The 25,036-nt window shown below is 41.6% G+C and overlaps 2 protein-coding genes across 10 annotated transcripts in view; one reads left to right on the top strand and one right to left on the bottom strand.

Annotated features, from left to right (window-relative positions):
* Window positions 1-1,490: 1,490 nt before the first annotated feature.
* On the bottom strand, window positions 1,491-24,776 carry COMT (catechol-O-methyltransferase). Of its 8 annotated transcripts, XM_032127703.1 has the most exons (7): window positions 17,975-18,137; window positions 16,583-16,635; window positions 10,244-10,436; window positions 8,651-8,933; window positions 6,682-6,875; window positions 5,310-5,441; window positions 1,491-2,854 (listed from the first exon to the last, which is right to left on the bottom strand). In XM_032127703.1, the coding sequence occupies exons 4-7, from the start codon at window positions 8,931-8,933 to the stop codon at window positions 2,675-2,677; spliced, it is 789 nt and encodes a 262-aa protein (XP_031983594.1). In that variant the 5' UTR covers window positions 10,244-10,436; window positions 16,583-16,635; window positions 17,975-18,137; the 3' UTR covers window positions 1,491-2,674. The 8 variants fall into 8 exon arrangements, with proteins under 8 accessions (XP_031983594.1, XP_031983591.1, XP_031983589.1 ...); XM_032127700.1 differs by lacking the exons at window positions 10,244-10,436; window positions 17,975-18,137 and adding an exon at window positions 20,485-20,502; XM_032127698.1 differs by lacking the exon at window positions 10,244-10,436.
* TXNRD2 (thioredoxin reductase 2) overlaps window positions 24,011-25,036 on the top strand; it is a 33,223-nt gene continuing 32,197 nt past the window's right edge. For both annotated transcript variants that reach the window (XM_032127697.1, XM_032127695.1), the window contains exon 1: window positions 24,011-24,157. In XM_032127697.1, coding sequence (XP_031983588.1) covers window positions 24,085-24,157 — 73 coding nt within the window. In that variant the 5' untranslated portion in view covers window positions 24,011-24,084. The remainder of the gene's footprint in view (window positions 24,158-25,036) is intronic.

Raw genomic sequence — 25,036 nt, 5'->3', positions numbered from 1 at the left:
CATTCCATACCCAGTTTGTGCAAGAATAGGTTGTGTTTTCTAACTAATAGGCTGATGTTGCAGTAACAGTAAGTTTTTAGAATATGTTTTAATTAGAAGATCCACTGTCTGCCTTTTGCTTCTCCCAGAATGCAAAGCATGACTTTATTTTGAAAAGTGCCTTTTCTCCCTGGGAGATTTCACATTTATGTGTCAGTGACTCCAGATCATATTTGCTCAACTGACCAAAAGCCTTTTTTCTAATTGTCAGTCATGCAAACTGAGTCAGGCTTTTTTCTTTTCATCCCTTGCCACCAATAATTAAGAGCATTTCAAAAATGTAGTGAAGTGGAAAAATTTTTCTTACATATGGAATTCTGCAAATATTCTGATAGTACATACATTGTGTTTATTTTTACAGTTTGCCATGTAGGAGATGCTTTCCAATGAATTAAAATACCTTTATGTACGAAAAGGTGGCTGGTCAAATATTTGCCACATTTATTACAAATACATTTTCACTGATGCATCTTTCGAAATACCCATGCTAACTGTACAGGTTCCCACCTTTTCTAATCTTCTTGACAGTCTCTTGAACAGTAATTTTGGCCATTAATGAGCAGTAGGATTGCATTTTTCTGATCCTCTCTCGTAAAGTGCAGAAGAGTGTACCTGTTTACTCTTACTCATCCTTCTGAGACTGGTTTGCTTGTCAGCCTGTGTGACTTGCCCTGCTGTGACAGGAGTGTCTGTTGGGTGCAAAGGTGTTTAGGGCTAAACACAAGAGAGGATTCTTTGGAGTTGAGGCTTTAGATGTACAGACAAATTTTCTGGTCAACCATATGTATCCAGACTTTGCAGTGTGCTCTAGAAACTTGTGTATGCCAATAAATGGGCTTGAAGATTATTTTGCATTGCAAATTTTGCAAAAACCGCTTGCAACCACCTGAAGGACTTTCATCCAATGACTTTGAGTTTAGCTGAATGCCAAGAGGATGTGCTGCTGAGCAATGTTACAGAACTAATCACTGACTTGCAGTATGAGATGAAAGTGTTAGACTCAGTGTCGGCTCTACACAGAACAGCACAACAGAGTCACATGAGGCTGCTTCTGCATAATCTAATCCGCTACAGGAAAACTTGTGTATTTCTCAGTATGACAGAGTTTAATTTGTTAGAAAAACTCTGATAGCGTTGCCTTCTCCTTCCTATCCCTATGAAATGCACACTTCACAAGCTGACTGGGTCACCATGGCTTGCTTGGTCACTTCTAAACTGACTCCGTCACCTTAGCCTGTTCTAGTTTTCTTTTACACTGCATGGTGATCCTCTGCTCCTTACTGGTGTCTTGGAGGTGGATTTTCTGCAGCACACAGGCCAGGGGAGGGACCACTGTAGTAAGGTGGGCTATACAAGGAAGAAACTCGTAACAGGCTTGAAAGAATTCATACTGGGAAAGACAAGAATGGTTGTCCTTGGTTTTAACTCTGGTTTTCAACTGTTGGATCTTGCTGTGGCTGTTTCAAATCTGAAAGCCTCAGGTGCAGTACAGAATTAATTGGAAAAAATGGAAGTCATGCCCCTGCTCTATTGTTTTTTATTTTTTATTTATAAATGTGACCATGTCTGCCTTACATAATCACAGCAGGACATGCTAGGAAATGCCACTGGATTTCTGCATTGTTCAGGTGAGTTAGAGATGGTATTTGGCTTTGAATCTTCTCAATGACACCCCAGACTATTCACATAGTGTAACAGCACTGAGGTTAACCAGGGCATGCAGGACCCACCTGCTAAAACCCTTTCTCTCTGGCCTTTATTTTTATACAGCATCTTAAACATACACAGCACTTCAGAGTAAGCAGCTTGCCCTGCCCCTAAAAAGCACATACTATGTATGTACAGGATAATGAGGGGATAAACAGCATTTTCTCAAGGTCAAATATTACGTCGTTTTGTATTCTTTTGGAAAGAGTCTGTGCCTTTTGTTAAGTAACAAAACTTGTCTGTTACTGTGTTTATTTTAATCTGTTTACTACTTCAGTTTTCCCTGCCTCTGCATGGGCAGATTAATAATTTTATTTGTTTGTGTTTTCAAAATTCTGGTTTTTCTCATCACTGCATGGGTCTGTCTTCTTTCAGTGCATGCTCTTTCACATAGAGATGATTAACTTTTGCAGTAAATGTGCAAAGAAGTATCTGATCTCACAAGAGGAGCCTTCACTGCATCAAGAGGCATGCTAGTAATTTAGCAAAAATAGGGCACATGAAATGGTCTTTTCTTGCAACATGGATGTTTTTTCCCACTCCTGCTAATGATTAATGAGTTTAGCCTGAGGACACAAGTTTTCAGAAGTTGCAGTGTATTTCTCCACCTCACCCTAAACCCAAACTGTGGTTGTTCAAGCTTGAGCTCAAAATAACAGACTCTGTTGTTTGATGATGTGTTGGCCAAGGCAGGGCAATGTGCATCACCTTGGGTTTGCTGAATTAATGTAGAACCATGGCACAGACCTTACTTACTCCTGATCTTGATTTCTACCTCGCCTAAAAAGTTCACTAGCGCTTGTTTAACTACAGGCTCCAAAAAAAATAAAATATTAATAATAATAAAAAACTTTAAAGCATGGACAAGTTAACCTGTGCAGTTGCATTTACATCATTTGAAACAAAAGTTGATTATTAATGGCTCTCTTTATCCCAAAAACACAGCCTTCTCCATAGCATCTTCCACTTGCATATATTCCAGATGAGATGGGTAGTTAGTGCATTGGAAATGGGGGCTCTTGCGGACATAGTTAAGGAAATCTGGAGCTCCTGGGAAAATTACATTGTCAGCCAGAAGAACTGAGCCCTTCCTCAGCAAGTTGCATTCCTAGAAAGAAGAGAAATTGCTTCATAGCAGCTGTTAAGCAGATATTGGCTTGAATGCAATGTACTTTCATGTTAACCAGGTCATGCTCAAGTGCCTGCATCCAAAAACCCATTGTGGTACAGGTCTGGAAGGTCAAAGAGACACGGGAGAAGCTGAGTAACTCTGGGATCCTTTGTGGTCATTTGCTGACATTTTCTATTAATTAGTAGAACATTAGAGATATTGATTCTGAAATAGCAAATCAAGTGGAAGTGTGTGTTTTGCTCATCAGCTTGTTTCCAGCTATGTCTATGTGATCAGTAAGGTGGCTTTGTTTTGGCTGTCATGGCTCCTGTTTAAGAACTTTTTAAATATGGCATTAAACAGTTGTAGTAGCTCTTTAGGTCACCTGGGAGCCTAGCATGTACTGCTTTGGCCAGTCTCAGTCAGACTCCAAAACCACTAAAAGAATGAAAGATATTTTCTGCACTTGTTTCACCTTAAACAACTTCATGCCATTTTGTTCGGCTTCTGGGTGTGAAGCAAGGTTTGTGCACAACGAAGAACACCAACAAATTTCCACAAGACATAATTAACTTGCAGTAGTCACTTCAAGTGCAATGTTTATTCTCAGTAAACCTAAAAACCTAATTTTTACTGATATTTTTTGTCTAGGAGGAGTTGCTTATCTGGGCTTAGCAGCTGTTTTGAAACAGTCTGTAGCTAAGTTGGGTTGGTTGTTATCCTGTGGTTATAGGCAGCAGCTGTAGCCAAAACATGGGTGTTTTTTGTCACTCCCAGTCTATGAGAGCAGTTCTGTTGATGAGTGTGCTGCAGAAGCCATTGAGCTTATTGCTCTTGCCTCTGGGGACTGAACACCAGTCAGCACAGTAGAAGTGATTTTAGAGACAAGTCAAATACCCTCCAGTCTGTTTCTACTGCACAGCTTACAGAAGCCTGCAAGAGACAACATACTGGATTTTCCACTGGGCATCAGGATTTCAGATGCTCTTCGTGTCTGGCTTTTTTGTCTGGACCACTTCCAATACATGCATATTTCATCTGAATATATTCATATTGACTATTCATACTGCAATACCTGCCGAAAGTACATTTTAGAAGGTTTGTAACATCTGAGAAAATCTGAGGATCTGTTGTCTTTCTCCTCTTAATTTTGCGGGAGTTGTTTGCAACTTTGTATCACAGTTGCATCAGACTGACCACTACGTGGAACTAAACTCTCTGTTTGTTTTGGCTGTGTTGTGAAGGCTAAGTTCCGATAAGGATGTGCTGTGGAAAGAGCTCAGTCATCCTTACACAAGCAGTTTAAAAGAAAGCATTCTCTGAGTACAAAATAACTGTAGGGAGTGAACATTTTCTTCAGCTACTGCTGTGTAAATTCAATACTAGCTGTTCATAACCCCAAACAAATTTCCTTTTCAAACAGCTTTCTGGAGGACAGGGCTTTAAACTAAAAAAACCAGGGGGCCTGGATCAGAAAATAGTCTTGTAGTCCTCAAGCAGGGGTCAGGAAGTATTTGGCAGGTTCTCAATTTAAGAGGCAGGCTCAAAAAAAGTGGATTTATTTGTGAAAAAAAAAAAAATTGAAAAATGGCACTTCCATAAAAACAGGCAGTTGTAGAAAATTTTATCACCTAGGAGAATATCTGTATGTGCTGTGTTGATAGGTACAGGTGTTGTCAATCTCAGTTATTTAACACCTGAAAATACCTTCCTATCCAGAAGTCCTCTGGTAGTTACCTATCACTGCCTACTGCTGTTACAGCCAACTTGTTTTGTAATACGTCCAGTAATGGTTAAGGCAGCTTGGGAAGAAATAAGCATAATTTTTTCACATTTGGGGCTGGACATAGAGTTGGACAGCATTTCCCTAGGAAGTGCCTGGCTGGGGCAGTCTGCACTCTTCTTATCATTGCTTTCCAGCCAATTAATTAGGTGGAGTGTAAAGACTCCCAGACAAGTCATACTCAGCCATGCTACCAAAATAGTATTTTATCAAGAGGCTCTGCTGGCACCATAGACCCAGGCAAAAAATGGGGTACTGAGGAAATAAGAGAGGTGGAGCTGGGATATGCAGGTCCCAAGTCTCACCTGCTCCCAGGATCAGGATGGGCTTTGGGTCAAGTGTTCTAGTTAGTGACCATGCAGGCACTCCTAGGGAGTGTAAGACTCAGGCTGTGCACTCCTCCAGGTAGGATTTCTACTGCACACCTGTATATTCAGGAAGCAGAATGGTTCAGCAGTACTCGCTGAGTCCTGAGCTATGTAGTGTTGGCAGTTGTCCTTAACAAAAGTTTAGGGTCCTGTCCTTCAAATCCTCTTTTCTTGTAAGGCTGCTATTTTGGCTGCCAGTCTTCATTTTACAGGAGATGAGGTCCCTCATAAAGAACAGAGGCCTCACAGACATCAAGATATTCACTACTTGACTTTTAAGACTGGAATTGTGCAAACTGACCTGAAGCAGGATGGTGTCTGGTGTGTATCTGTCTTTCCAGTGGTCCAGGAAGACAAAATCCAGAGTATCCACTTCATATTTTTTTTTTAGCTGGGGAATAATTTCCTCTGAAGGGCCTTCTAGGAGTTTTACCTGAAATACAAATCCATCTGATGAATTGCAAACCATTAAGAAAAATCACATGCTTCCAGCTCGTTTTAAATTGTAGCCAGACATCAGAGATCCTGTTTATAGCTCAATATTGTGGTCAGTTGAATTATTTGGTAGGGTTAGATGAAATGAACTTTTTTGGTTTTGACAAACCAACTCAGTTATGTTCCAAAATATGAATTTGGGTGTTTGGGATTTTGTTGATTTTTAAAATTAAATTTTTAAAGAAAAAGTGACGTTGTTTTTGTTGTATAATGGGTTTCTTTACTGGAAACATGGAAATCTCCTGTTCAAAACAGTGCTTTTAATTACTTTTTTTTTAGTTACATCTCAGTTGAATGTTGAAGTCCAAGGGAAGCAAAAAATGCAGAGAACAGGTTAGGTTAGAATAAAAATGGAGGCTACAGTATGTAAAATTGATATGGCCAGGAGGGGGAAGAGGCAAGACAGAGGTTGTTACATCTTCCTCCCAGGTTTATTGGAGTACCTACTGTTAAACTGAAAGCAGCTGCCGTACGTGGATTTTTGTTAGGCAAGCACCATATAGTGTGAGACGAGGAAGAAAGTGGTAAGGAAATGTCTGGTTTATGACTCACAGCTGATCAGGACATTAAATCAGATGGGGAAAATGCAGTTTTAGGTGTCACTAGTACTTCAGGTTCTCTTCAAGAAGTTAAGAAACGCATTAGAAGGTCCCTTGGTGGGACTTATTTCCTCCAGTGTTTCCAGCTCCACTGAAGTGAGATGTCTGCTGAAAGACAGGCACCTCTCAGGCATGAATCCCCCAACCTGAGGCGGGGGGAATATAGACTGGAAACACCTGCATCTTAACCACCTGTAGAGAGTCAGGACACCTCTGACTGCACAAAACTTAGGTATATGTACTGTGACCAGCTAGATTTGGGTAAACACTTCTTATCTGAAGTCCACTGCACTTAATACAACTGATTCTTGTGATCTTTTGTAACAAATTGGACTATGGTTCAGTTTTTTGTAGTCAGTCTTGACACAAATTTGAACCTTTTAGTTTATACTGAGAAACCCAGTATTCTTCTGGCTTTTGGGAGACAATGTAGTGAAGTCCTGCTGTGAGAGGTCAGGCACTGTAACTAAGCATGGAGCTGGTTAAATTTATAAGGCCCATGGGTACAAGGGGAAAAAAAAAAGGAATACCAAGTCTAACCAGTTTTGCTGAAGTGGTAACAGACAAAACGGTATTTACCTTATCTTGTACTCCAGCAAACTCAATCATCTGTTTAGCTATAGCAGCAAATTCTGGGTTGAACTCTACAGTGAGCAGACGAGCTCCTGCCTTCAGTAGCCGAGAAATCCTCACTGCTGAGTAGCCACAGTATGTTCCCAGCTCCAGGGCAACTGAGGGATTGGCCTCTTCCACTGTCTTGTCTAGAATTAGACCTGATTAAAATGGGAAAAGATTACTTTTTGACAAAATCAAACTGGTTCATACACAGAAGAGCAAGTCAGTGACAAGAAACTTAGAAAATCCATGTACTCAGTTGCTAAGGACATTAAAAAATTAAGAGTTGATGTCAAATTATATACTGTATCCTTTGCAAACTGGTTTGTGATCAAGTTAATCATGGACATTTTAAGTTTCAGAATTCAAACTTTCAACTAAAAGAAATATTAGTTTCACAATATACACATTTCTGAGTAAGGAATTCCCTGAATATAACTTACGTAATTCCCTGAATTAACTAATTTATAGTGGTAGAAGGGGAAATGCAGTAATTTTTTTCCAAGAACTTATTGCAGTAACTGGCCGTATTTGTGAAATATATAACTACTGGATTTTGAATGCTCATGTTTGTTGCAAATGTTACATGCTGTATTCTGATACAAAATTTCTTATCCTAAATATTCATCTTTAAAGGTAAAAAGAAAAGTCTACTTACAAAGTTGCAAAATATTTGGTTTCACTACATGAATTTGTGGGATGGAAAGCATTAGTCAATTGTTAACAACAGAAAATGTTCCCAAAAAGAAGTGACAGTGTACTATATTCAGTCCTTTTGAAGAAAAGGATTTATTTGTGAGAAAACTATTTCCTCTTACTTGTATGGCTAGAAACTAGGTAACTAAACTGAAAAAGTAGTGGAAGGGATTTTATGCTAAGCCATGGTCATTAAGTGATATTTTTCTGGGTGTTGTTTATGAATATGATGATGATGAGGAGGCACCTTGAGGCTATGTAGTCACTCTTGAAATCTCAGGGCCTAAAGATGCACTAGCTTTGATGGCTCTTATCTGAGGAAAGGCCATCAGAGCAAAACTAGAGTGAAATTATTAAGAATTTAATCACAAATGTTAAAAGTTTAAAGCTTAAAGTATTCCTACTCAGCCACCACCCACTGTTTTGCTGGCCTAAGCACCCCAGCCAGGTATGCTGAGCAGCTACTTTCAAAAACTGTACTTATGTCAGAGGAGCATTTTTATTACAATGCTTACAGTTGTATTTCATTAGCTATGTTAATCCCAGACTAAGCAAATTTCCCCAGAAATTTCCCAGTAAGAGTACTTTTGTTTATAATTCATAAGGGAACAGATTAACATTTTGCCATTATAGTCTATTGAAAAGATTGCTGCTTTCCTGCAGCTATGAAAAAAGGTTTTTGTTCCCATATTTTTCTTCAGGAGGCAAGAACAAGATGATTTATTTGCTAAATAGCAACAATGTCTGATACTGTATGACATGAATAGGATTTCTCCCTTCAACAGAAACTTCTAATTTTACTTGCATATACAAAATTCATATAGTTTAACATAATTTGGGTTTTTTTTCAATTTGCTATCTTGTTGTTAAGGACCTGAGAGTATTTAACACAATAAATTATGCCTTAAAGGCACCCTGTGTAAAAAGTGAGGTATAATGCAACCCTAGATTTTTCCCATCAGTTGTCACTCTCTGCTTACACACTTGCAATGTGCACAACACAGAAACCCACATCTGGTCTTGTGAGTTTGTGGATGAGTCACTGGATACCCCTCCTCAAAAACATCTGCACGAGCAGGCACCACTGTTCACAGAACTACTCAGCTGACCACAAGGCTGTGTGGGTTGGGTTTTTTGCAGCAGCAGCAGATGGAAGTTGCGATGTGAATACACTTAGATGTCCTATACTGTGCTAGTCTTGAAGGATCTTTCAGATGCTGGTCCCTGCTGCAATTACCTTTCTCATTGCCCACATTCATGGCCCACTCTTTCTGGGAGCAGTATTTATCTATAGTGTCCACCACACTACAGGGGTCCCCTCGGACTGCATTCTGCAGCACAAAATTTAAAATCCTCTGTTCTTTGCTCTGATTCATGATGAAATTGGTTACTTTCTCCCGGATTATTTCATTCCAGATAAGGGCAGCAGTGCCGTTTCTCCTGATGAGCAACACAATGAGCAGCAAAATGAAAAGCAGGATGAAGACAATGAACAAAGGGACTGAAGAGCTCTCCAGCATCTGGAAGGAAAGAAAAAAACAGCCCAGGGTTAAGGTGGCACGAGAGAGGGCTGTCCTTTTTGTAAATATTGAGCTGAATAACCCACAACCAACTGCACGGAACAGGAACACAAAGAATTTAATTATGATTGTGTCTAGAGTAGCTGTAAAAGGCTTCTGTAACTTGGTAATGGTGCTCTACGGCAATTCCTTTAGAAGCCAATTTTACAGGCAGTCAACAAGTAGCTTTATTTAATGCTCTGGTCCCTTCCCCCACACAGCTGCTCAGTCCTGGCTCCAAGCATGCCACTGCATGAGGAGCTTCCAGCATCAAATCTGTTCTAGCTCCAATAGGAACTACAACATCCTCAAAAATTTTGCCTAAGTTCCCCAAGACCAGCGACAAAGGGATTATCTCATTCTAGGAAACATTCCCCCAAATCTCTTCCTACTTGTTCTTGCTTCTCCTTTTTGTTTCCCCAAAAATTATCCCAGAAAATTCCTAATTTTTATGGATGGTCTGACCTCCATTCTGTAGAGGGACTTGGCATATACACACAGGAAAAATCTATCCTACTATTTAAATTTTGAATCATCATGCAGAACACATTTTGACTTCAGAAGACTGAGTTTCCATGGAGATATGCTCAAGACACAGTACAGCTGATTTGGTTCACCCATCCTCTTATCTTAGTTGCAGAACAAGTATGATTTGTTTGGAGCTGTCAAAAGTCTGTTTCTTTTGCTTTTAAGCAGTCACCAATGTTAATAGTTACCTCTAATGCTTTTCTTGCAAAGTCTGACCTGAGACGTTTCCTTTCAGAGCCCGCCAGCATCATTAGCACATGAAAATCTTGCTTCTTGGACCTTCTGAATATTTTTTCCTAGCTAATATGAGCCTGCTTCATTACTTCAACAGGATCATGAAAACCTGGATATCAATTTTTCTTCTTATCCTCTGCGCAGTAGTAGTTCTACTGACCAGGCCCAATTGTCCTGCACCTTTCAGATGGGACTTCCGCTCTTTCTAGTTTTTCTACATGAAAATGTTTGACATTATCTGTCCACTGAGAACTTCAATAGGGCTCTGAAAATATCATTAGTTTAACATAAAATATCTCTCTAGCTTCACTTGACTAGTCTTTACTTGATATTCATGACTTAGTTGATTGTATGGTCATTGCTGATGGATTACTGACACAGGTAAGAGATAATTATTCTGAACTCCAATGAATGGATGGAGCCCAGAAACCACTTCCTGAGGCCAGCAGGTCTCTAACCTTCCTGCCTCTGGACACATGAAACTGTGACCCTGCACACCCATGACTCACTTGGTGGCAGTCCAGCTGTAGTCAGGTCCCTCTAGAACAGAAGACTGCTGGCATTCAGAATTACTTCACACTACTGCCTCATAATCCTCTGGTTACAATGGATACTTTGGCATTCTCTGAGTAGAGCTTGCTATAAGCTGTTGCTTCAGCACTATGAGATCCTGCCAGCATGTTTGGGGCTGCCCTTCAAGACCTGTTAGACAGCAAAAGTGGATGAGAGCAGCAGGATGAACTAGGTGGTGTATTTTTGATGGAACAGCTTTCCTCCTTTATTGCTTAGCATTGATATGAGAGCATTTAATGAGGTTCCTCAAAACAGGGAGAAACAACCTCTGTAGGCTAACTCAACCCTACTCCCTGTCCTGCAGAAAGGCTGAGACTTCTTTTTCAGACTGACTGAAACAAGTACTCGGAGGGATCCACTTTTTACAGTGCCTCCGATCTTTGCACTTGAATCCCACATGAATTCTACCACACATAAGAGGTACCACATGTAGGAGCAGAGCCCACCTGCCTCCATGGATCCTCAGAGGTTGCTCACAGGTAGAAACAACCTACAGAGTACGTGCTCATTTTTCCATTCCTAGATGAGTTTACTTATTTTTGAGGTATCAAGGAATGTTTTTCAACCACTGGGTCTTTTAATTATTATTATTATTTCTGTATAACACCCCAGCACCTTCATAAACTTGCAGTATGGGCTGTTCTTAGCACAGCTCCTTCAGGAGGCAATTATCCTGAAAACCACTTTACAGAGAAGGTACCTTCTAAAAAGAGAGAAATGGACACATCTTGGTTTTCTTTTCATTTTTTTTTTAACACAGTTTTTTTCAAAGTTTGTCCCTCTTAATTTCTGTCTTCTTAGGTGTGAAAATAAGTTTAGTGACAGCAGTAGACTGTAAAGGTAGTCTGCCAAGAGCAAGAGGCATTGGTGATGGTCATGCACCGAGAGGGAAAAAAGATCTGTACCAAAATAGGTAATTGCTTTCATATTCTTAGCTGGAAAATATTTGATATGAAAATTAAGTGTGTAATTCAACCAATTTAAAACTACCACTACCTAGGAGACAGTCATGTTATGACAGCTTTAGAAAATGCAACAGTAATTTTAGCTTTAATGTGGATTCATGAGATTCATTAAGTATGCTCTAAAACTGAACTTGCACATAGTCAAGTTTCCCATAACCCCTTATTACAAGGCAGTCACTCTTATTATTTAATGTGTATACTGGGGTTCCAAATACACAGGCTAGCACTGCAACCTCTTCTGTTCTTTAGAAGCACCATAATAAAGTGAGCCTTCTCTTTGAAAGCTAAAATTTAAAGTGGAAAATAGGCAAATGAAAAATTCAGCAAGGGAATAAACAGAAAACTGGAGGGACAACATCATGGGAAGGAATGAATAACACGTATCAGTACATCTGCTTTTGGGAAGAGACAGTTTAAAAGAAAACATATTAAAGTTTCATGCCCAAACCTGTCAAACTACTTATGAGTCTTTCTAAAGCACTGAGTTATTTTCTTATGCATCTAATCTTACTCATTTTGGCAGGTTTCATAAGACCAAATCATAACTTGATAGTGCAGCTCAGCAGTTTTCCCCTGATGCACACCATAATCAAACAATCAGCATTTGAATGGGAGTACCTCTGTTTCAGCCTACAGAGATTTAAAAAGACATTTTCAAGAGAGAAGCAGACACAAAATATGGGAATCTGCTGCCCCAACTTACCTGCCTGTGGAGATAAAACACCTAAGTCATTCCAATGGCTATAAAAGAAACCTCAAGAGGTTTTTATGGCTCAGACTTAGGGATCTGCTATTATGCCAAGAGATGTTAAGTTAGGGGATTCAGTATCCCCTTACTATCACATGATCTTCAGTTTTTCTAAAATCATAAAAATGCCCACGTGATGGAGCCCAAACCAATACATCCTGTTCTTTATTCTCATGTGGCTGACTTCAGCCATTTCACCAAAGGTTACAATAAGGATCTTTCAGTAATGCTATTTATCAATCCTCCTGGTACATTTTTCCAACCTCTGCTAAAAAATAATTGCTCTTAGAATTCCCTGAAGTGAAAAAATAAGGATTAGAACAACTGGTAACATCAATTTTTAAGGTAAGTCCGAGTAACCGGATTGAACTGGGATCTTTTTCAGTGTTTCATAAAAACTGTACAAAGTTTTCATAACACTGTTAGAGGAAGGTGTATGGAAAGGTGATGTAAACTACTGATTGCAATTGTCTCTCTGATTCCAAACCAACTCCCTCTGCTAAAAAGTGATGTTTACTGAGAAGAAAAATAAGCATGTGAAAGCAATCATCTTTAAATGGTCTAAGTTTTTAACAAAAGCATGTACCTTAGTGAGATTCACACTCAGTGGATTAAACAAGTATCAAATTTGACTATTTAACTATTCTGAAGCTTAGTTCACTACATTATGAGTAATTAACAAGATGTCATTTCCTACAGATGCAAAAATAAGAGATGACAGATATTGAAATACTTGTGAGGTGGAAAACTGCTGGATAGAACATTTTTCTAATCAAGGTGAATCCTTCTAAGCCTAATTACAGAGCCTCTCATTACAGTTTCAGCTTGGATAAACTGATACTGCTTTGCTTTCTACTGAAAACTAAGTCCTAAACATTATCACAAAAAACTCCATCCTTTTCTAGAAAGACAACACATACAAGACTGCTGTTCTGCAGGGCTGGAATGAGAGTAAGCTTTGTGACCCTGAGCCAGAGGACTTAGCTGTGAGTCTCATTTTGGCAATGTTTTTCTGATGTGGCCTTGGATGAGCTGTCTTACCTTCCTCTGTGTTGCCACAAGAGTTAAAGTTACTGCCATGTGTGTAAACTTTCAAGGCACTGTAAAGCTGAATTAACCTTTTTCAGAAAAGTCCCTGCTATGAATATATGGATATACACCAAGACAGCAAATGCCTATGTGACATTTTTATTCCAGAGTTTATGAACAACTGGGAAAATGTGGAGACAGGCAGTGCTTCAAATGATTTCCTGAAGTGCCTTCAGCCTGCTGACAATTCAGGCCTTTGAGGAAAGCTGATGGTACATCCAGTCTTGCTATAATTTTTCATGCATTTAATCTAACTGCCAAGTACTGGTTGGTTGTTAAAGAGATTATTAGGAGTCTCCACGCATCCAGACAGTACTTTAGCATTCTGGTGCTAGAGGGTTTAGAATCTAATTTTGACTTTATTAGCTCACATAACCTGGTGAATGGGGAACGCTGGATAAGTTTATATCATTCAACCTTTTTCAGTTTCTGCTGAAATTAAGCCTTTAGACACTGATGCACTAAAGTATGCAGAGGACTTGCACACTAGTAAGGATACATTAGCTGTTTATGAAGCGTTGTGAAAACAGTGCAGAAGAGTCAGCACATTTCTACACATATTTTAACAATGTCCTGCACTAGGCCAAAGGAGATCTGTGCTGTGCTGGGACTGGAGTTCCTGACTCTTAGTCCTATGCTGTCTTGAATGAGGCAATCTCTCTTTTGTGGCATTTTGTTTTCCTTGATGTTTTCCCAGAGCAAGAAAGGCAGAGTATTTTGGTCAGAAAGTCTAAACTAACTTCTGCCAAACATATTGTATCCTGTTGCTGTAGGCAACACAATTCAACAGCTTCATAATTTAGTACTTTTAAAGGTCAAAAAATATCTTTTTACCTTCTATTCTTTTGTTACTGTTCATGTATTTTCAAGTGAGTGCAACTGTTCTGTGAAGAATAATCACCATATTGCCAAATGTGAATAGCTTGTATTTCAATGGAAACTTAGTCTGGGAGCCTGACATTCAGATTTTCCACTGACATCATGAAAACAATCTGAACAGACTTTATATAATTTTTCACTATTTCTTGCCTGAAATCTAGATTTTCCTCTCAGTTTTTTTTTCAAATTACTATGATTTAGCTTCACTACCATGACTACAAAAATTTCTGTCTTTCATAAATGCAAAGTTCTAATGATTATTTTCTGCCCCCATAGCCTTTTGTCTTGTCTTCTTCACTTTTCTCGGGTTGAAAGGAAACAAATAGAAGTTTCTTCTCACTGAATGAAAGGAAAAGAACAGAAAAGTGCCTATTGCCTACTTGGGAACCCCATCAAATAAGCTTCATAAGGGTGTTTAAATCCATTCTCCCCACATAGATTTCAATTAGGATAATTGCTACCCACTTAAAACTCCCTTCACAGCAGCCATTCTCTAGATGGGATTTGGTGCTATTACCCAAAGCAAAAGGTTTATATAATGGTTATGTGCCCCATAAAGAAGTGCAGTGTTTAGAATGAACTGGCCCCACAGAGAGGCTTCATCTCCATCCAACAAGCAGGTCCACAGGAATTTGTAGCAGTCCGATCCAGACTGACCTAGTGAACACACTGCATGATTAAAGCCAGAGCTTGGGGTGAGAGAATTCTTCAAGGATAAGAAATGCACTTTGCAGGGGCTTAAGCAAAGATAGCTTTTCAGGAATAAGACCTTTTCAGGTACCTTTAGGAAGTGTTTGTTTCTGATAGTCCTTATTCCTACTGGAGCACTCCAGATGTGTTTGTACTATTAGTACCAGTGTTTAAGACCAGTGGTTAGGGTGGCTCAGCAGAACTGTACAAATCCTACCTGGGAGGCAGTGGACTGACAAAAGTAGAAAGTGGTCTGCCCTGACAGCACACTAGGAGCTGGTCTGTGCAAAGTTTTCTAAGCTGAGATTTTCATGTTCCCCAGGGGGTAAAATCAAGCTCTCATGGAATGATTTTGCCCCAAATGGAGGTAGGGAGAAAGCGCTGGACGAGGAAAGACCAAAGTGGCTAATTGTCCTCAGGACAGACCTATTTCAGAGTCCCTTCTTTATATGACAGGGCTGAATCCTTAGTGTCCCAAATCCCCACTGCATGCTCCTGCCCTGCTTCCAAGGCTACCAGCTAATCTACTGTAAATCTGTCTCTCTCCCAGCACAGCTTTCTGCTGTCCACAAGCTGTTCTTCAGGCTGGGGGGAGTGCATGACTGAAACTTGGTAGTAAGGACACCCACTGAGGGATCTGAAGGATTAGAAAGGAAATCTCTGCTGAAATGATGACCTATTTCTATGGGAACTAACAACTGGAACACGCCAGGCAAGGTGGGATCCACCACAGCACAGCAGGTAACCAAACACCGCGTGGGAAGAGGCAGCCTGAGACAGAGCAGGCTTGAGCACTGGTTTTAAATCCTGAGTGAATGCCCTCCCCAGAAAAGTGCTTGGTGTGGGCATAGAGGGTGTCTGGCTGGAAATTGCTTTCTGAGAGAGCTTTAGAATAGCCCCACACATTAAGATCTGTTTCCAAGAACTGCTGCCAAAATCATGTTTTTTCAAAAAATTCTCAGTCACTCTTAATTCCAGTGATCCTGAAGGAATGCTGAAAGACAACAGTATGAGACTGGCAGAGATAAACTGGGGACCAGACTGCTGAGAAATATTGCTAAACTTGGGTGGCAAGCAAGTTGCTTGCAGTGTTAATGCGATCAAACTCTTTTCTCATTAATGCAAACTAAAGCTGTAAATCAGGAAGTTTTTCTTTTGCATTTCTATACTGCAAAGCTGTGCAAATGCATGTGGTTCTGAACCTGAGGGCTTTGTTAGAGAAGTCCATGACTGAGTAAGCAGAAAAAAAGTAAGCTTAAGTGCAGAGACAAAGTAAAGGTTTTTTAAGGTTGTTTACAGAGTTCATCAGTATGATGTGGTTGACAGTATTGGTAAATATGAGTTTGTTTTCAAAGGACAGAAGGTAAAAAAATATCCATAATGGGCATCAGAACAATGCTCTATAAGCACCAATACGGCTAGCAAGCAAAAGTACTCGCTTTTTGTCTCTTCTTCAGAAATATTTTGCAGTAGCAGAACTCCTGCTTGAGAATGAAAACCTCCATAAAATGCATCTGCAGCAAAACATTTATAAAAGCAGCTACTCAGTCAAATGTGACTGAACCAAAGCTTGACTTGCATTCAGCTTTTCCTTGAATACAAATGAATACCAAATTCCAGCATACTTATAGCCATAAATTACATTTTCACTTTAGTCAGGGTTATCTCATCTCACTTCTTTCAGCTGTCAAGATTTACAATACAGTACAAATGCACTACACACAAATATGTCCTACTCTTTCTCTGTGAAAGCTGTTGCTGCCCACGGACTGGCTTCCTGACAATGAGTGCCAGTCAGAATGTGGAAAACACCACTTTCAGATGCACTACTGTTTAAAATAGTGACATTATCTAAGATAACAAATCATGTCAAACCTGAGAAATAAGAAAATATAAATATGTACCTTTCTTAGTATAGCAGAAGCTGTTCCCTCCGATCTTTTCCTGTGCTGCTCTCCTGTGGATTTTACAGAATAAGAGTCCAAGAGCCTGCAGTATTCAGTCACATTCGATCACATCACAGGAATAGCTTATCAGTTCTGTTACACAGACTCTAAAAGGAGCAGTGTCCTTTTCCCCAATTCCTCCTTTCACAGATTCTGCACTCCTTAAAGGTGCTCGGTGCTCTAATAACCGTAGAGAAAGCTATTCATCTGTCCCCTAACGACAGTGCTCTTGTTACTTAGTTACAGCACAGTGAATGCTGACAAAGTCAGGTATGAGCCAAATCTGTGCTCAGTGTAAACGCAATGTGTTCAATCAAGCAACTTCAGGAATGAATTTGGCCCAAGGGATTTAGTTCTTTTTTCAGCTCAGATGTGGCATGCTACAGCCAGAGCAGAATTGGTAGGAACAGGACCTAGGCATGTGGGTTAAATATAGAATGTTGCTGGAGGCAGGGGAGGCATGTATAGCAAATGGCTTAATAGCAACTACAGGAGGAGCTGCAATCAATACATTATAAATAGCACATTTGAATTTCTGTGGCTTCTAGTTGGGAAATATTCTGCTACAAACAGCTCTAAGAAAAAAGAAGAGGCTTATTCTAACAAACCTTGTTCTCAGCTTGTCTGTCTATATTGTTTCCTTCGAGGTGGGAACAGTATAATCCAGCTGCAATTAAATTGCACCATCAAAGAAAATAAGAAGAAAAACAAAAACCCAAGCACAATGTGGTAATAGTTCTCTCCTGTATCTCACTGCAAAACTCAGACCTAGCCAGCAAGTGTTTGAAGCTCTAGCCTAGAAACTTTTTAAAGACTTAAAGAATGTGTTTGTACCAAATGTGACAGAAACAGGAGCTGAAGTTCTGAGAATGTCACGCTTTGTCATGTGATAGGGGAGGTCCTTGAAAGAATTAGGGACCACCTGAGAGCATGACAAGAGAAAACCAAACAATTTTAAGCAGATTAATTGAATAAAGAATTGTGGGAGAAAATAGGTAGGTGAAGATTGAAGTGTTTCTAGTAGCTCTAAACAAAACGTAACTAAGACCCTGCATTACAGCACAGTCCCCAAGGTCAATACAGAATAACTTTGAACTATCCCTTCCATGTATAGCAGAGCTTTAGCTCTATAAATATTTTCTTATAATCCAAACATCAAGCAGAACAAAGAATAAGTAAGCAATACTGCACTCCAGCCTCAGTGACAGTAATTTCCTGTCTGGCCAAAAGCTGGTTGTGTCTGCACGATCCCTGATGCCACCCACAATTCAAATTGACAGAGAATTTTTTTTTACTGCCGGGCTGTGGAGAAAAGAGTTTAAAACAGTAAAACATACTCTAAGGACTGACCTTGTGTAAGTATACAGCTGCTCTTTGGAGAAGTCCTTGCAGTTAACTACAAGTAGTTGTGGGTGGTGTCAGCCCAGCTTCTGCTTAGCAGCATAATTTAGTGCCAAGACATCCCAGATTGAGCAACATCCCATGACAACACTTCTAAAAGTCTTTAACTTGGAGCTGAATTGTATTCTTCAGGCTCGAAGCATGGGAGGAGCAAACTTGCTTCTGCCTGCCCACAACTATTTACTTGTGCGATAAAAGCTACGCCTGCAAGTAACCCTTGCTGTTGTCTACATATTTCGTTACATAAGTAAAAATGGTGAATGGCAATAACTGCAAATTAGACAAAGCTGGAGGTTCAGTTGGTTAAGCCACCCAAACTGTGTGATAATGTCCACAAATTACTTCCAAGTTAAAAGAAAGTTGGAATCTTGTAGTATGTTATGGGATATCTTCTTCTCCAAGAGAAGTTTCTTTGGTAGCCTGATAGACATTGGTTTATGCCTTTTTTTAATTTACCTGTTAGCCCATGTCTTGGGGTGACTTTATGATGTGTATCCCATATAGCTGCCCTATGCCCAGAAATTAACTTTGTGCCTTTTTATGCCTCTAAACTGAGCCTGAGAGGGGGAAGGAAAAACTGGGCAAAACTTTTTCAAAGCAGTTTGCAACTTGTTCAAGGTCACACACAGATAGCAACTTTTTTTTTCCCAGCTGCGGCAGGGGAGGAAGGAAGCACCCGGCTTGCTGCTCCCGGGTCAGTTTTTGGCCAGTTGTTCAGCTTCTTTTTCTCTGGAGAGAGACTGAGAGTTGAATTTTTTTTTCTTCCCTGGAATTTCGGATTTTCTCCCTTTTCTACTGGACTGCTTCAATATCAGAGCACATCGGGAGGACTTTCCACCGAGCACAGAGGGCCTGGCCCTGGGCCAAGCCCCAGCTCCGAGGGGACCAAAGGGAGGACTCTAACCCTTTCCCAGGTTTTTTCTCCACAGCAAGAGATTTTATTATTTAGCATTATTTTCCTTTTCTCGTGTGTTTGTTAAATAAATAGTTTTTACCTCTTTCACTTTCCTTTGAGGAAAATTTATTTTTCCCAAACCTGGTGGGGGAGGGGTGGTGACGTGCCTTCTCTCAGAGGATATATTTCTAAATTTGGCCAAACCGGTACAGCCCAGCACATGGTCTATGTAAGTATGGATATTTTTGCAAATTTTTACTAATGTACTAACAATGCTACAAACTCCACAGTGCATAAACTTATATACTATTCATATGACTTAACCTTGTCTAGACAGTAAAAATCTGCCCTGATATTAATACATCCAGGTTAGAGAACTGTGGAAAGCTACAAATGTATTGATGTAATACAATTTTTATATAGGGCCAAGATCTTAAAAGACGGGTTTGGTATTTCAGAGTATCAGGTACTGGATTCACAGGGCACATCTATGGGAAGACGTAGGACCAGGATGCATTAGCCTGGGAGCAACATCACATGAATGGCAGCAGCTCAGGATAACTGGCTGGTTCAGGCTGACTCACCCTGACAGTCGCCACTTTAGCTCTGATGTGGCTGCACAAACTTGAGCAGACTTGCTCATGGACAGACCTCCCAGCTGCAATCACATGATGCAGCGTGGCTGGGCTGTTCCCACTTGCTGCACATAGCATGGAGCTAAAGCTTTTCCCCTAAATCCATGCCTGGCATAACAACAAATGGCATTCCCTTCTTCTAATAATCCTGGACAAAGACTGGTTTTTAAAAGCCTAAACAAAGGGAGACAGGAGAGCTAGCACATTATCATAAACCCCACAGATCATGTGAAACACTGAGTGGAAGAAAATTCTTTTGAGCTTGCATTTTCAGAATAGCAGGAGGGATTTTCTTTTATGTGAATGTGCTGTTTTCCACAATCAAATTAGTCTCTCTTGCTGAGAAACACACAAAAGAGGAATTTTGAGAAGGGAAGCACCACTCATGTCTGAATCAGGAAACTGCTCGGCGATATCTAAAGTAGGAAACAGCTAAAAGAGAAGAAAGGTGGCCAGCAAAGTTGTACTCTAAATTTGAACAGATAATACAAGCAGACTATTTTGTGTTTACAGTGCATCTTAAAAGGTTATGAGGCAGCTTGAAAAAACCCTTCAGCTTTCAAAGACTTTATAACTCCTCACGTAAACTTTGAAGCAGTTAAGTCTACCATATTTCTCTCTCTTTTCTACCCTCAAGTTTTTTGGCAATATGTGCTGAAGCATTTGAATGAAGCCAAGAACTTGTGTTACTTGAAGCTTCATCTGTTTCTGCTGGTTTTTTTCCCTTACTTGCAGTCAATTACTTGTTCAGGACAAACTATGAACAGAAGATCTATCTATGTTAAGGAAGGAAGGAAGAAATAAAAAAGCATAGATTAAATTCCGAATGAGTCCTACTCTGAGACAAATTTCTGAAAATAATTCTTAAATAATCTTTAAAAGAGAGTCCAATCAATCAAGAGAGATGGTAAGAAACCAAAAGGTCCTACCTCATGCAGAGACAGCTTAGTTCAACCAGTGATCCAGTAGAGTTCTCTGACACTGCTGTAAATTATTCATTAGGTCATGCCACAAAATGCAACCTCTGAGAGAACAGATTTCCTACCCCACCCACTAAAAAGGACACAAAGTGATGACTTCCAAAGACAGTATCTACCTGGCACCTCTCTTCTTCCCCCCCATCCTCCCTGGTTGCTGATCTGGGAAAGTAAGACATAAAGGAAAAATGCCAGAAAAACAGGAAAGACAAGAAGATGTGCTTAAAAAGTCAAAATTTCTAAAAGTTTTGGTAGAAAAAGTATTTGGTCCTGGCCATGTTCATGAGGAAGAATTTCAGTAAGCCATTGATAAATGTAATAAAATATATTTCCTACAAAAGAAAAGACAAACAGAATTGCAAGCTGTCTTTACAATAAATTCAAAAGGAGAAAATTTGCCTGCTCACAAAATTTACAACTTACAAAGCATCTTTTTTTGTTCAATGGATTTATATACATTTCCGATACAGGGTTTCTCCTTTACCCTTTTAATACCACATTGTTTAAAGTATATTGAATAAACATCTCCCCCAGGAAATAACTCAAACCACATCTGGTGTATAAGTTAATTTATTACTTTAAACATGACTAGCTACAACTGACAAAATTCAGTGGAAATATGATGTTAAATCTGATAGCTATCTTGGAAGAAGTTTTTTTCAATCTCAGTTTTGGAAGTATATACTTTCACTGCAGAAACACAAGGCTTTACCTCAGTGACTCTTGATAATAGAATGAATTTGCTGCTAAAAGACTTAATGCTTGTTTTCTTAAGAGAAATTGAGATATGTAAAAAAAAAAATGTGTATCACTAATTATCTAATCAACATAATGCTAACCACAAAATAATTAAAATAAGAGTAGACAGCTATATGAGCTGAGCCAAAGATCCAGTAGAAACCACATCTGATAACCAGTATCTGTCTCCGGTCCCTGAAAACGATTTTTGAAGTGCAGCACAGACACACCTGCTCAGGGCTGACAGCAGGAAATACCAGGGGCTGCTGCTCTTACTGATACTGTCACCATGAGCACAACCCACTCCTCATTGCTGCTATTGGTCTCTATCACTGTCAAGGATCAAGCCTGTGAGAATGAGCAAGAACAAGTGGAATGGCACAGCACAGACTTTGGACTTTCTTCTGAAGCCGGTGGTCCTGATGAGAAAGCCTGTGGAACTGCACCGTGCTTTACCATGAGCTGTGGGATACAGCCAGAGGGCTGGGGACACCTGTGTCACACAGTCAGTCAGTGGCACAGAACCAGCTGTATTTTCTAATACCTAATCTGAATCTCCCTTGGCGTTTTAAGGCCATTTCCTCTCATCCTTTCACTTGGGACACAGCAGAAGAAACCAATGCCCAGCTTCCTTTCATTTGGTTCAATTTAGTTTCACTTTGCTTTGCCACATTTAAGGCTTTTCCTTATTAGCAGAACGCCATACTGCTGCAGGGACATCTCCTCACATAAACTTGTTCTGTGTTTGGGGAGACTTAATTCTACTCTTGATCCTACATGTCTGAACTAAATCTGTGTGAAGAGCATATGCTCAACACTGCCTGATTCAACTCAGAATAGAGGCTAAAATGAAAAGCTGAAACGACTTTGCATGCATGTACCTGAAAAGCACAAAAGATTATATCTGAATATGCTCAAGATTTCTTTAATTTAAAGGCCTCTCAGTATGCTCTAGTCACGTCTTTCTACTGCTGTTGCAGTAAGTGTTTCTAGTGATCTACTGATTAGTACTGCAGGAGGTAACAGGGGGTTTGCCTTCGGTTTGCTTGTATTTTTGCTGGGTTTTTTTTAATAGCAGTGATGCCGGATAAAAGTCATCAATCCACTTATTAAAGTGATAATAATTCCTGTTTCGTGTATTTTCAAACATTAATGGGGTGAACAAAAACCGTGAGACTATATTGGAGGTGAAGTCAGTTCAACAAAACTTTCTTTAGAGTATTTTAATTTCCTGCCATTTCTCCTCAGCTGTGGAGCCGAGGATCGACGTTTTCTGAAACCAAAATGGTTGGATGCTGCCCCCTTGTGAGCTGGGCCCCTGCTCCAGAGCCTGAACCACAACTGCCTAAAACCTTTTTTCTGTAGGAAAAGCATCTGTTTCTCTCGTCCCAAACTCTGGTTCGGCTGTGGTGGTATTTAACATGTATGACCCACTACCTACAGCAGCAGACAGGGCACCTACTGAGCTTCAGTAAAGGCCAGCAGCCAGCACCTCTGAATGAGGAAGAACTCGTTCCCTTGATTTGTTTTGATCTATGCCAGCTTTGAGGCCTTTTACCTCAGGCTGTCAGAACACATCACAGGCATTAACAACTCTCACAGCTCCCATTCAGGATAGGTCAGCAGCATTGGCCTTCTTTAATCAATAGCTGGCATGTGGCACAGGGATAAGGAATGCTGCCGGAGGCTGAGGCATTGGAGGTGCTCTGACAGGTTATCCCAAGCAGATATCTGTCCCACCACAGCCCAGCCATGTGTGAAAGCTGTTGGTGCAGGTCCTGATCACTGACCCACATTGCCTGGGCCCTGCTCCAGCATTCCAGCAGAGGAACCCCCTTCTCCAGACCCGGGGACTGCTCACAATCCTGAATGTATCACAGTCACAGGAACATGGAGCAAGACTGTGTGTTGCCTCTAACACCTCACGGAAGGGAGAGGCTTTGTTCAAATCACCTCCTCAGAGGTTTCTGACTGTCAGCCCTGCACCTGCACCATGTCTGCTACAGACAGATGGGCAGTTCAGAGGGGAAAAGACAAGTCTTGGATGTCGGTGAAGGTTTTGGGCAGTCATCATGATCCTTGTCTTTCCCAAAAGGCCTTCTCCGAACCCCTTCTACAGCAAGATCTGGGGGGAAGCCAGTCAAGAAAACTGGGGGGTTTTTTTCCTTCCAAATGTCTAATTTTAACACAAATTTTAACTAATTTTAATTGAGGAGCCCAAAACTGGAATACTGTGTCCAGTTCTGGGCTCCTCAGTACAACAAAGACAAGGAGCTATTGAAGAGGGTCCAGCAGAGGCCATGAAGAGGATGAGGGGGCTGGAGCATCTCTTACGAGGAGAGACTGTGAGAGCTGGGCCTGTTTAGTCTGAAGAGAAGACTGAACAGGAATCTCATTAATGCATATGACAGGATGAGGAGCAATGGCCATAAACTAAAACACACGAAGTTTTACCTCAAAAGAGCTTTACGTTGGGGGCGGCAGAGCACCGGACTGCCCAGAGAGGTCGTGCAATCACCCCTCTGGAGACATTCCTAACCACCATTCCACCTGCTCCAGGTGGCCCTGCTTTGTACGGGGGGTTGGACTGGGTGATCTCCAGAGGCCCGTTCCAACCGTAACAATTCTGTGCCGGTGTGTGTGATACGCCAGAGCCTGTGCCGGCCTCCTCCAGCCCCGTGAGGTCACCGGGCCGAGCGCTCCCCTCAGGTGGTTTTGGCGCGGGATCCGCACGGGAGCCTGCCGCTCTCCGCTCAGGCGCTGCGCGGCCACCCCGCAGGGTCCTGGCGGGCGCGGGGCCCTGTGCCGTACAGCATGGCGGCGCTGTGGCGGCGGGGGCGTCCTCCGCCAGTGTCGGGGCTGTGCCGTACGCTCCGAGCGCTCTCAGGTACGCGGTACCCGCGGGGCTCGGGCCCGGCAGCGGCCGCGCCTTCGCCACTCCCCGCGGGAAGCGGCTGCCTGCGCTTTCCGACGCCCAAAGCGCCCGGGGAAGGTCCCCCCAGCCTTTCCACCAGCCGCGGATGCCGGACTCGAGCGGCTGCTGTGGGGACCGGGCCGCCTCTCCGCTGTACCCCGAGGCGGGGCGGGCGGCGGCCGCCTGCATCCGTGAGGGCTCTGGCAGCCACCGCTGCGCCCGGTACTCCTGTCGGAGCCCGTCCCCTGGCCCCTGGCCCTGAGGGAACCCCGGGCTCAGGGCACGCTGAAGCGGGGTGGGGGCTCCGCAGAGGGGCCGGCGCTGTCCCAGAGGCAGCCGAACCTTTCCTCCGGAATTAGCGCCAAAGGGTCGCGGCCCTCTCCGTCCGCTCGGGGCTGCCAGGGGACCCCCCCCCCCCCAGCCCGGGGTCGGATGCTGCATGGGCTCAGTGCCCGCGACGCCTCCGAAAGCAGCAGCGACCCCGTGCCCTCGCTAGAACGAGGCATCGCTCACCTGCGGCTGCTCCCGCCGCCTCACACCGCGCCGGGAGCCGGGGCTGCCGAGGCCGGTCTCTGCCGAGGCCGAAGTGGCAGCAGGGGCCAGCTTCCCCTCTGACCGCACCCCGGCAAGACACACACGCACATAAAGCTTTGCGTCCCATAAGGTGACCCCGGAAAAAATATTTGTGTAGAACTGGCTGCTGTAATGCAGAGACCTGTACTGGATTTCAATTGCATCAGTTATGAGTCTCTTGGGACATTGTGTAAAAATCGAATCTATTTTCTCACTTCGTTGGAATTACTTTATTTTCTGTATCTCATTCACAAAACCAGAGTAGACAGTTTAATAAAA

This window comes from Corvus moneduloides, chromosome 18, assembly GCF_009650955.1.
Source record: "Corvus moneduloides isolate bCorMon1 chromosome 18, bCorMon1.pri, whole genome shotgun sequence".
NCBI classification, from domain to species: domain Eukaryota; kingdom Metazoa; phylum Chordata; class Aves; order Passeriformes; family Corvidae; genus Corvus; species Corvus moneduloides.
This window is presented reverse-complemented; position numbering and strand designations above follow the sequence as displayed.